This window comes from Macrotis lagotis, chromosome 5 (genome assembly GCF_037893015.1).
Source record: "Macrotis lagotis isolate mMagLag1 chromosome 5, bilby.v1.9.chrom.fasta, whole genome shotgun sequence".
Classification (NCBI taxonomy): domain Eukaryota; kingdom Metazoa; phylum Chordata; class Mammalia; order Peramelemorphia; family Peramelidae; genus Macrotis; species Macrotis lagotis.
In genome coordinates, this window is record NC_133662.1 from 2,383,870 (window position 1) to 2,398,514 (window position 14,645).

Below are 14,645 nucleotides of genomic sequence, written 5' to 3' on the forward strand. Positions count from 1 at the left end.
GTGACCTGAAACATATCACTAAACTGAAGCCTTGGGGCCTTTTTGAAGTTCTAGTGGAGAAATATGAGTGGTCTCAAGAAGAAGCGGCAGGCTTTACAGATTTCTTATTGCCGATGTTGGAGCTGATTCCTGAGAAGCGAGCTACAGCAGCAGAGTGTCTCAGGCACCCCTGGCTTAACTCCTAAAGTCACTAACCCAATACCATAATCCTCTGGACTCTGGTTTGCAGCAGAGATTATATACTGACCCAGTTGTTCCAGATTCTCCTATCCTTTCCCTTTCCTTGCCATTTTTAATCCTCTTTAATCTGCCTTCTTCAAGCATTCTCCTTTCCCTTTTCAGGGTGAAGCTCTTCCTTCAAGGCTTCCTAGATTATTGTTATTTTTAATCTAATATGTTCATTTGGGTTTGCTTACTTGACCCTGTGGGAATCTCCACAGCCATTGGGCATCCTGAGTGAGTTTTGCCTTGGTTGGGCTCTGCCAAAGACTAATGAACTGGAATGTGAAACTGCCCCTCATCTTCTCACTTCCATTAGGCCATCCTCCTTTAAATTATAAGCATCCTTTTTTAAGAGCGCAACGAAGATGTGTGAGCCCATCCTTAACTCACTGACTCTAAGAGTCAAATTTTCTAGTGCATATTCTATTGCCAGCAAAAGGATGAGAAAAAGGTGTTAATTTAATGTGCAGCAAAGACACTGAACATGCTGTATTACGAGTGCATCCTATTCCTGGATGGTTTGTGTTATTCTTTACAGTTAAATCTTTTCCCTACAACTTTTTTGGCTTCTGTCTTTGAAATGGGCTATATCACTCAAGACCAAATTTTAGTACTGTTTTACCACCTTTCAAATCAGTCTCCATATTTATTGGTGTAATTTTAACTCTCCTATGTCCAGATCTTCAGTCTGACTGTAATAGATAAAGTGGAAGTGGAAGCCAGAACTGGAACCGTTGACTTAGAAATCCTTCTTAAGACAGGTGTGCCCTTTGGCTCCAGAAAGGCCATGGTTTTTGTAAGCAGTGTTTCCTTACATATCTTCTGCTTTTCTGAGAGCAGAGGGTGTTGATTTGGGGATTTTTTTTTAAGGGGAGGGTAGGGTTAGGGGTATTGGTTTGATTGCTTTTTAAAACCCTGGCTGGCACTTTACTGGTTCTGCTTGAGTTGAAACCCCCTCACCCTGCCCCACCCATCTCTAAAGAATTCAGGATGATGAACTATGAAAGAGCTCTGGGTTTTAGGTCCTTCGTTTCTGGGAAGAGTAAAAGATGTCACCTGAGCTTCTGATTCTTTTCCAAACAATTCCTTAGAGGTATTTTCAATTTTTCATCAATATTAATTTACCCAAGGTTCTGGCCTTGAAGTCCATTTCCTCATTTGGCTTTGCTTTTTTCTTTTTCTTAAGAGGTTTGGCATTATGCTTAGGCATAACCCAGATATACAAGAACCAGGAGGGGAGAGGTGTGGCTTTATATCACCTCACCCCACCCCCTCACCCCCAAAAAAGATAGCCATTCTCTGCTGCTATTTTTAGTATCAGCATACAGGTGGTTGCTCATTAGAGTATAATGTAAGCTTTTAACTTAACTTCAGGAAGGTTGGGATGTACTTAAGGCTTGTGGGGTAGGGTGGGGTGGGGTTTTTTAAATTTTTTTTTTTACAAGAAAAAGTTAAAACCTTTGTAGAATTTGCTAGCATAAAGAATGGGTCTCCCAGATTTGCCCCTGGTATTATGAGTCAAGCCGAAGTTTGGCAGGATTGAGATCACAGCAGCTTTTCCTCATTGTGGACCAAAGGGCCTTGGGAATCAAGCTCTCATAGAGGATGTATCCTGCTTCAGAACTATGGAATTTAGAGAAAGCCAAGCAAGTATAACTTAAGAGGAAAATGTTTTAGAACTGTTAAGACTGTTATGTGCTCAGTTTTCTTTGGGTTTAGAATCTAACAGAGGTGTAAACACTGTTCCCTGCATATTCTTGTCTGGCTAGTCAATTCATCAGATTCTTGATTTGGTGATACTAATGAAATCAGATGATGTTATTATTTCTCTAGGGGATTTCTGGGTCAGGCTACCCATGTGTAGCTTTGAAAAATAAAGAGAATAATAAAGCTCACCAAGGATTCATAGTGTCAGGGAAATCCTTCAGCAACTTAATTTTCCCCTGGGCTGCCAAGTTTATTTGTAATTTTAGTGATGATAAACTAGGACTCTTGAGTTATATTTCTTTAAATGCCATTAAGGCATTTCTGGTTGTGGCATTGAAGAGGAAAAACTGGTAATTCCTTTTAAACAAATAGTCTGATATGAAAGAAATAATTCTGATACAAAAGGAATAACTTCTTATTATCATGGTGGTAAGATAAGTCCTGTAACATAATTTCTGAAATGTTTCCCTACCAAATAAGGGCTTTTTTCCCTGACTCACTTAGGGAACCATATGGATTAGAAGACATGAAGAGGCAACTGTAGAATCCAGTCTTCCAGGTGCCCCCATGCTTGCTTTCTTGAAATTTCATCCTACATTGAAATTGCCATAAAATGCTCTCTAAAGGATTTGTACTTGGTATCAGTAAAAAGCAACAATACAACAGCCCTGACGGAAAATACATTTTTATTCTTTCTACTTGGGTGCACTGTCTGTTTTCTTTGTAAATGCAATACAATAAACAAATTATTTAATAACCTATATGTTCCTAGAAAGCTTTTGTTTATTGTGAGAACTACTCCCACTGAATTATGGAATAGAGAAGAAGAGTAGGAACAATCACTCTTAAAGTGAAAATATTTGTAAAGGAAATTTCAGAACTTGGATGATTATGTATTTTGTATTCCTTGTCTCTGGCCTTTATAATATTGTGTAGTGAGTCTAAAGTAAATATGCTGGTTCTTAAACAGTGATTACAGCCCCCCCCCCCAAAAAAATATGCTTAAATGACGAAATTAGCAGCTTCATGGATACATGCTCTCCATTCAGCAAAACTGAACCTAGACCTCCTCAATCCCCTGATCTATTTCCAAAATACAGAGATACAAGCATGACCATTAAACTGATTTAGGTTTGAGTGCTGAGATTCCAGACTGGTCACAAGGATCTTGGTTCTGTTTCAGCCTGAAGAACCTAGGGTCCACAGACTAATTAAAAGTATTTTGATAGCTATTTCAATATTTGTTACCTTTGTAATCCTGTATATTTAAAACTGCAAAGGTGTCATGGTTCAAATAACCAGACTTTAAATTGTGAAAAAGAATGCTATTTCAAAGGAGCTGAATAGACTGAAGCACCCTTTTTCCTTTTTTTTTTCTCAATTTATTTTTCTTAAGGTTTCTCTTTCTTAGTGGGGGCAGGGGGAGAAGAATTATGTTTACTTTTAAAACATGACTATTGTAATGTGTTTCATAGCTACACATTTTTAACCTATATCGAGTAACTTGGTTTCTCAATGTGGGGAGAGTGGGGTGGGAGGAAAGGAGAAAATTTGAAACTCAAGGTTTTGGAAGTAAATGTTGAAACTTACTTTTTGCTACATAGCTGGGATAGAAGAAAATAAATAAAAGGGGGTCAGTGACAAAAAAAGGCTAAGAATTCCCATACTACAAGTGCTAAACCCTCCCCCCTCTATTTCCTAAAGAGTTATGCTGTTCTATAGCAGCAACAAAAATTCCTAGACCAAAATTTTTATAGTGTTTGACTAGAATGTCACCTAAATCAGTGTGAGCACAAACTAACATTACCAAGACCTAATGTTCTCCCTGAAAATGATGCTATTCTGTCTTGGAAATAAGTTTATAGATAAAAGAAATCAGCTGATCCATAGAACTTCCTGATAAAGAAATTGGAAGTTAAAATTCTCATAATTGTTCTCCAGATATCTATTTACCTGTGACTTGGGAAACACAGTGTTATGGAGCCACTAAATAAACACAGTTATATCATGTTTTGGTAAGGGAATGATTGTCTAATCTCGTTGAAAAACACTGGTTTAGGGGCAGCTAGGGGGCACAGTGGATAAAGCACTGGCCCTGGAGTCAGGAGTACCTGGGTTCAAATCCGGTCTCAAACACTTAATAATTACCTAGCGGTGTGACCTTGGGCAAGCCACTTAACCCCATTTCCCTTGCAAAAACCTTAAAAAAAAACCCACTGGTTTGTAAACCCATAAAATCTTAATACCTGTAGAAAATGATTTGGTCCTTGTAGGGCAGTGGAGAAGAAAGGAGGTATAGAAACCAAGGAGTTTGCAACCATATTAAACTATACAGTAAAGAAGTTGTTAGATAGTGACTGAGTTCTTAATTCCAGGTTCTGTCCTTAGGTACTTTTCACCACCTTGGAGGGGTTTGGCATTGGGACAAGAGTGAAGCAAGTGTTGCAGACATGTGTTCAGTTGGGTGCTTTCTTTGTGATCCCATTTGTGGTATTCTTGGGGAAAACTGGAGTAGTTTTCCATTTCTTTCTCCAGTTGAGAATACTGAGGCATATACAGTGTTAAGTGACTAGTCCAGGGCCACAACACCACTAAGTGTGAGGCCAAATTTGAATGTGGGAAGATGAGTCTTCTGTCTTCAGGCCCAGGACTGTACCCATTGTGCCACTTTGACTTAAAGACATTTCGCCACTTCATAAACTTAACTTTATTATTGGGTTGGGGTTTTTTGGTTTTTTGTTTTTTTTTTGGTCCATGCCATTATAGAAAAGCTAAATGGAAAGGATTTCAAGTGGGGGGGGTGCCCTTTTTATAACTTAATGGTAGAGTAGAATTATTGGGTGTGAAAATGTTGCTTTGGGTTTTTTTTTTATCAATTGATATGCTTTTTAAAAATTGTACTATCATGATTTAAATTGAAAGACCTTGTTGCTTTGGTTTTAGATTAGGAAGTAGATTATAATTAACTGCTAATTTAATAGACAATATTCTGTTGAATAATTTTTCACCTGTTTGTCCCTTGATATCTTAGCACTACCGTAGAGATTCTCAACCTAGTGCTATACATAGCCCACCTAGGGAATACAAAAAGAAGGCATGGAAAATATTTGAAAATGTATGGTAAATGCTAGGATTTATTTATTTTTGTATTGAATAAGGGGTATGGTTGGCTTAATAAAAACCAAGAAACACAAGTATTAAAAATGAAAAATCTTTATTCTAGAGAAAGTGTTACTACTGCATTTTATGAGGACCTTTATATTTCAGCCCATTTGTCACCCCAATTCTAATCTGATTTACGAAAGTATGTTGCTATATGGTTGAAATATAATTTCTCTATTCCAGATATGTTCTTTTAAAGCCCTTCTATACATACACTGTAAAATATGATAAGGGTATGTGAATGGTTTGGGACTTAGGCACCTTTTTATAGGAAAGATAGCCCAGGCAACTGATAAAAGTCCCAGTTCCGTTCTTCAAAGTTGGGGGTTTAGATCTCAAATGTCATTGTCCCTTAATCAAACTTGACAAACATAGACAAATGAGAGTCAGTAGAAAGTTTAACTGGTGCCAATGATTGAACAATTTGTTCTGAATTCTGGCTAAAATTCTAGAACATCTGAGCCAAAAGGGACTAGAAAGTTATGTAGGAGAGAGAACCTGGGATTTGTGAGCTTTTCCTTTTTTGGTAATTATATTTTATGGTTTCTTTTGTAATTCTATGTGTTTGAGGCATTTAAGAATATTCTGAGAAGACTATGTAGTAAAAAGATAAAGCCCCTAATGTAGTCTGCTCCCTTAATTTTGTAACTAAGTTTCCTAGAGGGGAAGTTATAAGTAATGACTGTACTAGTATAGAGAATAGATTATCTCTATTCCCTTGAAATCCCTAAGTTTTTTAAGACCCATTTCCTGTACTTGGTTTCTTTATAAAATTTTTACTGATACCTCCTGTTAATGTCCTATCCCAAGATAATTTTATATCTATTCTGTATATATATGCATCTCCCCCATAGAATGGAAGCTCTTTGAGGGCAGAAATTTTTTTGTTTGGCATATAGTAGGTATCTGACAAATGTTTGTTAATTGATAAGTGAAATTGATATGTAAAATATTGGGAATTGCATTCAAGTTTACTTGATTTAGACTTCATTAGGGCAAGTTGCAGAGGACAGGATACTATCCCTTCTACTTTCCAAGTAGCTCCTGGGTTTATGAGTGTAATCCTGAATGTTTGACGTATTGGTACAAAATAATCCATGTTTGAACAGAGGGACTAGAAAGAATTTACAGTTCAATTCATACATATTCTCCTAGTCCAGGGTATAAAGTATCAGTGCCTATTACGGCTGGGGAAAAAATAAATAGTAGGATTATTAACCTCGAAGAATTTTTTGTAACAGATCATTAGAGCACAGTTAATGCTGAGCTACTTCCCCAGACCCAGAAGTAATTTACCTAACACAGCATGTCTGTACCTTGTACAAAGTTATGAATTTTTACCTACATTCTGACCTCCTGGAGATTTTTGTAAGGCATTCCAGTCTGAATGCCTTTTTTTATCTGATGGAAATGAATTTGCTTAATCACTAATTTCCAAAACTGGTTGCCAATTACAGCTCCTGGTTGAATTAATGTGTAGAATACTGAAGCCATCTGACTATTTGTTATAAGAACACAATAAATGCTATCATAACACTCTACAAGATTTTCATAATTACAAATATTTTGAGATTGCTCCGTCTATTATATCCCTAGATAAGTTCTGCATTCTAAAACAATAAAATGAACCCCAAAGATATAGAAGGAAAAGCAAAGCCTGTTTTGAGAGTCAGAGGACCTCCTAATCCCACAAACTGGCTAATCAACCAGTGAATAACCCAGAAATAGCCATCTCTTAAAAACTCCACTGAAGTGTAAACCTAAATACAATTTCTCTTTGAATAACTTTTAAATAGCCCCAATCTCAAAAACTTTAGTCCTTTAGGCTTTTATGGACTATAAAAACTGAAAAGAGACCTTAAAGGTCAAATTCAGCTCCTTTATAGGTGAGAAATCATCCATAGAAGTGAAATGACTTCCAGGCACTCAGCTGGGTCAAGGTCAAACCAAGGCTTCCAACTCCCAGCCCAGTGTTCTTTCCATCTGCTGAAGGCTGCCCTCCCTTGGGTTCTTCTGTAGCACCTGAAAAGCAGCACCACCATTGAGCTGTGTTTTCTCCAATCATGGTGAAATCCCAAATTCTAATTCCATATGGCATCCACACCTAAGGACTCAAGTAGGGGAAGATGGGGCAGATGGGAAGAAAAAGTTCTGAGGATTCCATAACTTTGTTAAAGCTGCGTGTGGGTTCTTTACAAGAAGCGGTTGACCTATAATGAGAGAAACAAGCTAAACTGCAGTGTTGGTTCCTTTTCCAGTCCCAATCCCGAAGGTGCCAAACTGCTGCTTCCCCTAGTCACAGCAAGACATACAAATCTTCATTTCCTCAATCTAACAGGATATCCCAACATTTTTAGTAGTTTTAAAACAAAACCCTGTATGGTATTATGTGCTTACATTTATTTTTGAGCAGTTTTCTTCAAGCATCTATTTGGGACATATTTAAAAACTAGTGTATTTCCTCCTATTAGGATTATCAGAGGTTATATTTGAGTTATTTCCATCTTCTATAATGAAGCTCTTGGAGTGAGTAGAATAAGATGTGAGACTGCTCTTAATGATTTAAGTAAGATACAGCATAAAAGGCATAGATTGGCCGACAACTTACCTTGATGTTGAAATGTTTCAAACTTCTTCTGTATGAGAGGAAAGAAAAAAAAATTACTATAAAGCCTTAAAAGCACTTGTTTAGATTATTTAGTCTAACCTCCCCCCCCTTTTTTTTAGGTTTTTTTGCAAGGCAAATGGGGTTAAGTGGCTTGCCCAGGGCCACACAGCTAGGTAATAAAAGTGAGAACAGATTTGAACCCAGGTACTCCTGACTCCAGGGCCAGTGCTCTATCCACTACACCACCTAGCCTCCCGTCTAACCCCCTTTTTATAACAGACGAGTAAATTGAAAGCCAAATTCACTCAGGTAGTTAAAAAATAACAAAGCCTCGACCAGAACCCAGGATTCCTCCCTGGCAGGCCATTCCTTTTTTTTTCCCAGTATTCTTAAAGTTATTCTCATAGAAAGGAAAGCTTTTTGGTGTTGATTGTGATGGTGAGGATTAAAAGGGGAGAGAAAAGCAGTTTTTAGCTATATTTGTGAAAAATTGAGGTTTCTTTGGCCAAGTGCATGGGTATGAGGGAAATGATTAAGCCCAGAAAGGGAAAACAAAGCAAGTTACGTCAATTTGTATAAGCTAGAGAAAGAAACTATGGGAGAGTGGAAATAACTTACATATATAGAGCTCACAAAGCACCTCTGCTGAAAACACCTGAGATGAAGTGATTTGCCCAAAGTCCTCTAGGTGGAGCCAGGATCAATGAATTTAAAGGTGGAAGGTTCTTTGGAGATCATCTATTCTATCTTTTCAGAAGGGTTCGTTGCCTGGCCTTAAGAGGAAGTAACACAACAGGACTAAAACCCAGACCTACAATTCCTGAACATCATGGTGCATTCTGCCAAGTTGACTCTTAAAAATTTGGAAAGACTCCTTTCTGAGATCAAATCTAGTATCAGACACTAGCTCTGTGATTCTGGGCAAGTAACTTAATCCTGTTAGTCTCAGTCATCTCATCTGTAATGTGAGCTGGAAAAGGTAATAGCAAACCTCCTCTGCTTTCTGCCAAGCAAACTCCAAATAGAATCATGAGGAGTCAGATACAGAGGAGTACTAGTTTACTCAAGTTGTTTACATTTCCAATTACATATCTCCTCAAGCATCTAGGGATTTTAATAGTGATTACTAGCATGTATTAGCATTTAGTTTATTTATTTACTAGCATTTAGTCCCTCTTAAAGGTTTACAAGGTAATGCTCATAGGTTCTCATATGATCCTGAAACAACCTTGTGAGATTGATCATATTCTCATTTTGCAGATGAGCAAACAGGCAGAGGTAGTGACTTGCCCAGGGTCACATGACTAGAAATTATCAGGCAGAATTTGAATTCAGGTATTCCTGATTTCCAAGTTCACCATTTAACAATTGTTCACTTCAGCTGAGGTGTTTCCTAAATCAAATATTGACTCTACAAGATACAAATAGGGGAAAAAATTGTCTTCTTTACCCCCTACTTCTCAACACTACTAAATTATCCATCAGCAGTTTTCATCAATTTTATCTCAAATGTAAGACTCTCGTTACCATCAAGAAGCTATTGCCAAGGAGCGGCTAGGTGGCGCAGTGGATAGAGCACTGACCCTGGAGTCAGGAGTACCTGAGTTCAAATCTGGCCTTGGACACTTAATAATTTTACCTAGCTGTGTGGCCTTGGGCAAGCCATTGCCTTGCAAAAAAAGCTATTCCCATTATGGCTTAAATCTCAGTGGAGATTTAAGTGAATCCAGTCTCTCCATGTTTCATTAACTTAAAGAGCTTGAGGCCCTGGAAGGAAATTCTAATGGGAAGCTAAGTGTCCCTCCTGCTAAGGAAGTGTTCATGCTTGGCTTTCTTGGGCTTGCAGATAGTTAAAGCTGGAGAGAAAAGGAAAAAAAACAGAAGAACACCAATGTTCCTCCAGATTCTAGATCATGTATACCAAGGTAGGAAAGGGTTATGGCTAGTAGGGTTTAACTTGGTTTTTATAGAATCAAATATTCAAAACAAGGTATTGTCATGTTTCCAAAAAAAAATGTCTAGGGCTGCCATTAATTTCCTGTGTTAACCAAATTGCTTTTCTAGTCAAGAGCTATCTAAAATGGGAACCGCGTGTGGGTTCACTAAATGTTTTAGTAAACGAAGCTGAGCTACCACAACACTCAAAATGACAAATCAAAATATATTGCCTATTGCTTCACTGAAAACTTTTTAGGGGCAGCTAGGTGACACAGTGGATAGAACACTAGCCCTGGAGTCAGGAGGACCTGAGTTCAAATGTGGCCTCAGACACTAATAATTACCTGTGTGACCTTGAGCAAATCACTTAACTCAAGCCTTGCAAAAACAAAATTTAGAAAGGTTGAATAGCTCTGATCTAATCCAATCCTCATTTTGGCTCAGCAAATAGAATGCAGGGGCTTAGAGTCAGGAAAACTCATCTTCCTGAGTTTCCTGGACTTGTCACTTCCTAGTTGTGTGACCCTGGGCAAGTTCCTTCACCTTTTCCTCAGTTTCCCAAGCTGTAAAAATGAGCTAGAGAAGGAAATGACAAACCACTCAATTATCTTTGCAAAGGAAAACCCCAAATGGGGTGACAAAGACATAACAAAAGTCAATAGGGGTTCAGTCTAGGGAGCGGGAGCATTGTTTGAGAAGGGTATGATTCCATGGAAAGCAGACATGCATGGCTCCCTGGTATGCACAAATATACTGGGTCTAATCCTGTCTGCTTACTGTTGGTAGAAAATAGGCCTTTTGGTTTGCTGCTAAGCTAGCACTTCAATGGAGAAACCTGCTTTTGTTTCCTCCTTGCTTGGCCACAAGAGCTCAGTAGCCAGGAGTAGGGAGGTAAGCAAACAAAATACCTAGTCACAATACCCATTCATGCTCTGGAGACCTGTATCCCTCTACTCCAATCATATGCTGACAAAAACAAGGCTCATACAATGTGTAGGCTCCCAGGACTTGGGCTCTCATTGACCAGGCCCCCTTATATGTAGTTGAGAAAACTGAGGTCCAGTGATCAAACTGGTACTAGATGCCAGAAATAATAGTTGGATTCTGGTTTTCTGACTCAATTACTTTTTTTTCCGGTGCCCCATAATCTCCTCTTCCATCTCTGGACTGAGATTCTGAAAGTGGTTAGGAGGTAGGTCTTGGCCTTTACCTCAAGCTAACATTTGAGTTTTGGCAGGACTATCCTACCCCCACCCCACCCCACTGGGCAGCCAGTTAAGAGAATGAAGAATGAAATGGGTTAGGCACTACCATTTCCATCTGCTTTGTAGTCCGAGGGGAGGAGTTTGTCTTGCCGGTAACCTAGGACAAATGCCAGAAGGGAGAGAATAAGGGCATCCATGATGCTGATCATGGCGAGCAGGAAAGCCCAGCGTATGGTACAGGCACCCAAAGTGTACTTGTCTGTCTGATCCCCACACATGCGTTTTACCTCACTGGAGTCCCAGCCATCTGGATAGACTAGGCAGCCAATCATTAAGCCTGTAGCTGCAAGAAAGGAAGAGAGATAAAGGGATAATTAGACATAGTTTCCTTTGTGTTTTTTTCATTCGATATACAAAATAGTATTCTGACAGGCCTTCCTGTACCAACTTTACGAATGATGTCATCTCATCATACATAACATTAGCCTCATCTATGTTTGCATGATGAATATCTCAAAAGTGGATTTCCTGTAGACATTAATTTAACAAGTCCAAAACTGAACTCAGTATTTTCCACCACCCTCACTTCTCCCCTTCCAAACTTCTCTATTACTATTAAGAATAATATCCTCCCAGTCCCCCAGGCTTACAATGTAGTCTTCATCAATTCCTCACTCTCACCCCACCTTCCCATATGCAATTTGTTGCCAAGACCTGTGGGTATTTTACAACATTTCTCACAAATGTTACCTTCTCTCCGCTGATACTTCCAAATTCTTGGGATGTGCTCTTATTACATTATATATGAGCCATCAATAAATATTTACTAAAGTGAAAAAATGAATTTCAGTCATGATGAGAAAAATATCTGGTATGTATTGGGGAGAGAACTTAAAATTTCTTAGTCTCTCTGAGTTTCATTTTCCTCCATAAAATAGTCAATATTTGTACTTTTGCCTAGGAAGATTGTTTTGAGGGTCTAATGAAAAGTCCTCATCACTTTTAATCACCTCAAGTAGGTAAGAACAGCAGCCTACTTCAAAAAAAGGCCTAGGGGTTAAATTATAGACCAGAAAGGAAGGCAGTGCTTTTGGTAAAGCAGGCATTCAGCCTTCCTGCCAAGATGAACGGAAGAGCAAGAGATCACTTGCTCTCATACTACTGCAAAAACCATAAAATGACTCCTAAATCATTTCACAAAAATGAACTGATCATCAATATCAAGGCAGGAATGGGTGTGACCAGACCATCCTTTTCTAAAGGAAGGACAAGCAAAAGCTCCCCTGAGAAAGCCCCTGAGTAATTGAAAAACCACAAGGGGACCTTGGAAACTAGCAGCTAGTCCAGGTGCAACAAAGCACATGCTGAGGTAATTCAGGCCCAGGATCCCCAGATCTCTAGTACTTTGTCTTAAGTTACAACATAAAGGGCCAGTTCTTTGAACTTCAAAAATCCAAGAGAACCTAACTGGGAAGAGATAACCCAAGCTGAAACTAATGAGAGCAAACCACCCCACTTCAGAAGAGGGGAACCTGACCATAGCACAAAGCCTCAGGTCAGAAATTAAGACTGGAGATATGAATAAATGAAAGATAACCAATACAAGGAATTATAATAAATCCAGAGATACTTGAATATAACAGGAGTTCTAATAATTACAAGGAGAAACTCAAAGGAAAAGATGAATGTTGCAGATATATGAATATCTAGGGGAAAATGAAATGAAAGCTCTGGAGGAAATAAATACATTAAAACAAAGCAACAAACTCTTTTAAAGTTATAATAGACCAAAAAGAAATTAATAACTCTTTGAAACAACTAGAAAGATTGAAACAAAATCAAAAGGCAAAAAACCCCAAGGAAAATGAAAAGCCTCATCTACCTACTGATCTGTAAAACAGGTCAAGAAGAAGCTATTTGAGGCTTGCCAGCTTCTTAAAAAACCATGATTTTTAAAAATCCTGGTCATTAGATTTTAGGAAATCATAAATGGGATGTGTCCAAGCCTATTGGAATGAGGATACAAATAAAAATAGCCTATTTCCTTAGATAATTCCTAGGAATGTCTTAATCAAAATACAGAGCTTCAATGTCAGATAAAAAATATTGCAAGCATCCAAAAAGAAAGAGTTCAAATATCCAGGTTGTTTAATTAATTGGCTGGGTGTCTTTTGTTCTCAACAAAGGACCAAAATGACATCACTTTGTTGGAGTCAATGTACAGTATGTCTCACTAATTGATTAGACCAATACAAGCTCGGAAGACTTACCACAGATTGGGTACAAATAGTCCAAATGAACATTTGGAATGGTGATGTCTCTAAATTTGCTCGTGTAACATTTCTTTTGAGCTACTACAATTATGCTTCACACCTAGAGCAAAGCACCTTCTTTGATGTGGGTACACAATGCTGGGCAATCCCTTGCCAGTATTTCCCATTTCATGCTATTGATTCCAAAGTTCTTCAGAGAGCGAGTAAGAGTGTCTTTTTATCGATTCTTGTGATTTCCATATGAGCCGCTTTGTGTGAGTTCTCCAAAAAATAGTCTTTTATGCAAATGTGCATTTGACATTCAAACAACATGATATGCTACATAGATAATGAAGTTGATTCATGAAGTGCTAGAATTAGCTCAGGTTTGGGAGACTCCAAAAGAAAATGTGTAAAAGTGGTATTACACTACCTACTAAACTGACAGTCTACAGAATTGCACCCTCACTGTTGTTTGCCATGGCAGCACCATTGCGGGGGGCGGAATCACTTCCATTTGATTTATCTTAGGAAGATTCTGAAGATCACTTAGGAAAATAAGGTACTAGATGCTGAGGACCTTTCTTGAACTAAACTGCCAAGCATTCAAACTCTACTACAAGAAGCAACTAGGTGGTGTAGTGAATAAAACATTGTCCTTGCAGTCAGGAGGACCTGACTTCAAATCCAGCCTTAGACACCTAGTTGTGTGACCTTGGTAAGTCACTTAACCCTTTTGCCTTGCAAAAAGCAACAAAGCAAAACAAACTACTGCAGAGATTGCAAGTACTAAGGATCACACAAAATGTAATAGACTTGATATATATAGTACCAAAAAAGCATAAAAGATAAACTGATAACCTAGTATAACTTACTTTGTAGAGCTAAGTATAATCCTATGGGGGTGGGGGGGAGGATCTTTTTTTTAAATAAATTTGTCTATTAAATTTTGAATTTTTACAATTTTTCCCAAAATCTTGCTTTCCGCCCCCCACTGAAGGCAGTCTGTTTTCATGCTATGCACTGATTTAAATTGAATGTGTTGAGAGAAAACATATCCTTAAGAAAAAAATATGAGGGACAGCTAGGTGGCACAGTGAATAGAACACGGCCCTGGAGTCAGAAGTACCTGAGTTCAAATGCAACCTCAGACACTTAACTGTGTGACCTTCCCCAAGTCAACTTAACCCCATTGCCTTGCAAAAACTAAAAAAGAAAAAAAAATGAAATAGCAAGATCACATAATAGGATAATTTTTTTTTTTAATTAAAGCTAATAGTCTTTGGTCTTTGTTCAAACTCCACGATTTTTTCTCTGAATACAGATAGTATTCTCCATTGTAGATAGCCCCAAATTATCCTTGATCCTGTACTCATGAAATGAGCAAGTCCATTAACGTTGATCATCAACCCCATGTTGCTGTTAGGGTGTACAATGTTCTTCTGGTTCTGCTCATCTCACTCAGCATCAGTTCATGCAAATCCCTCCAGGCTTCCCTGAATTTCCATGCCTCCTGGTTTCTAATAGAACAATAGTATTCCACAATGTACA

At 38.3% G+C, this 14,645-nt stretch overlaps 2 protein-coding genes across 4 annotated transcripts in view; one reads left to right on the forward strand and one right to left on the reverse strand.

Moving 5' to 3' along the window:
- The window catches only part of SRPK1 (SRSF protein kinase 1), a 99,934-nt gene extending 93,297 nt beyond the window's left edge, over positions 1-6,637 (forward strand). The window contains exon 16 of the mRNA XM_074236445.1: positions 1-6,637. Coding sequence (XP_074092546.1) covers positions 1-185 — 185 coding nt within the window. The 3' untranslated portion in view covers positions 186-6,637.
- LHFPL5 (LHFPL tetraspan subfamily member 5) overlaps positions 5,127-14,645 on the reverse strand; it is a 23,235-nt gene continuing 13,716 nt past the window's right edge. The window contains exons 2-5 of one of the 3 annotated variants that reach the window (XM_074236444.1): positions 11,130-11,185; positions 10,949-10,999; positions 7,700-7,727; positions 5,127-7,301 (exon numbers count right to left, since the gene is read on the reverse strand). In XM_074236444.1, the coding sequence (XP_074092545.1) occupies positions 7,204-7,301; positions 7,700-7,727; positions 10,949-10,999; positions 11,130-11,185 (233 nt within the window). In that variant the 3' untranslated portion in view covers positions 5,127-7,203. Of the gene's footprint in view, positions 7,728-10,948; positions 11,186-14,645 lie in introns of all 3 variants that reach the window. The other 2 variants (XM_074236443.1, XM_074236442.1) reach the window with 2 other exon arrangements.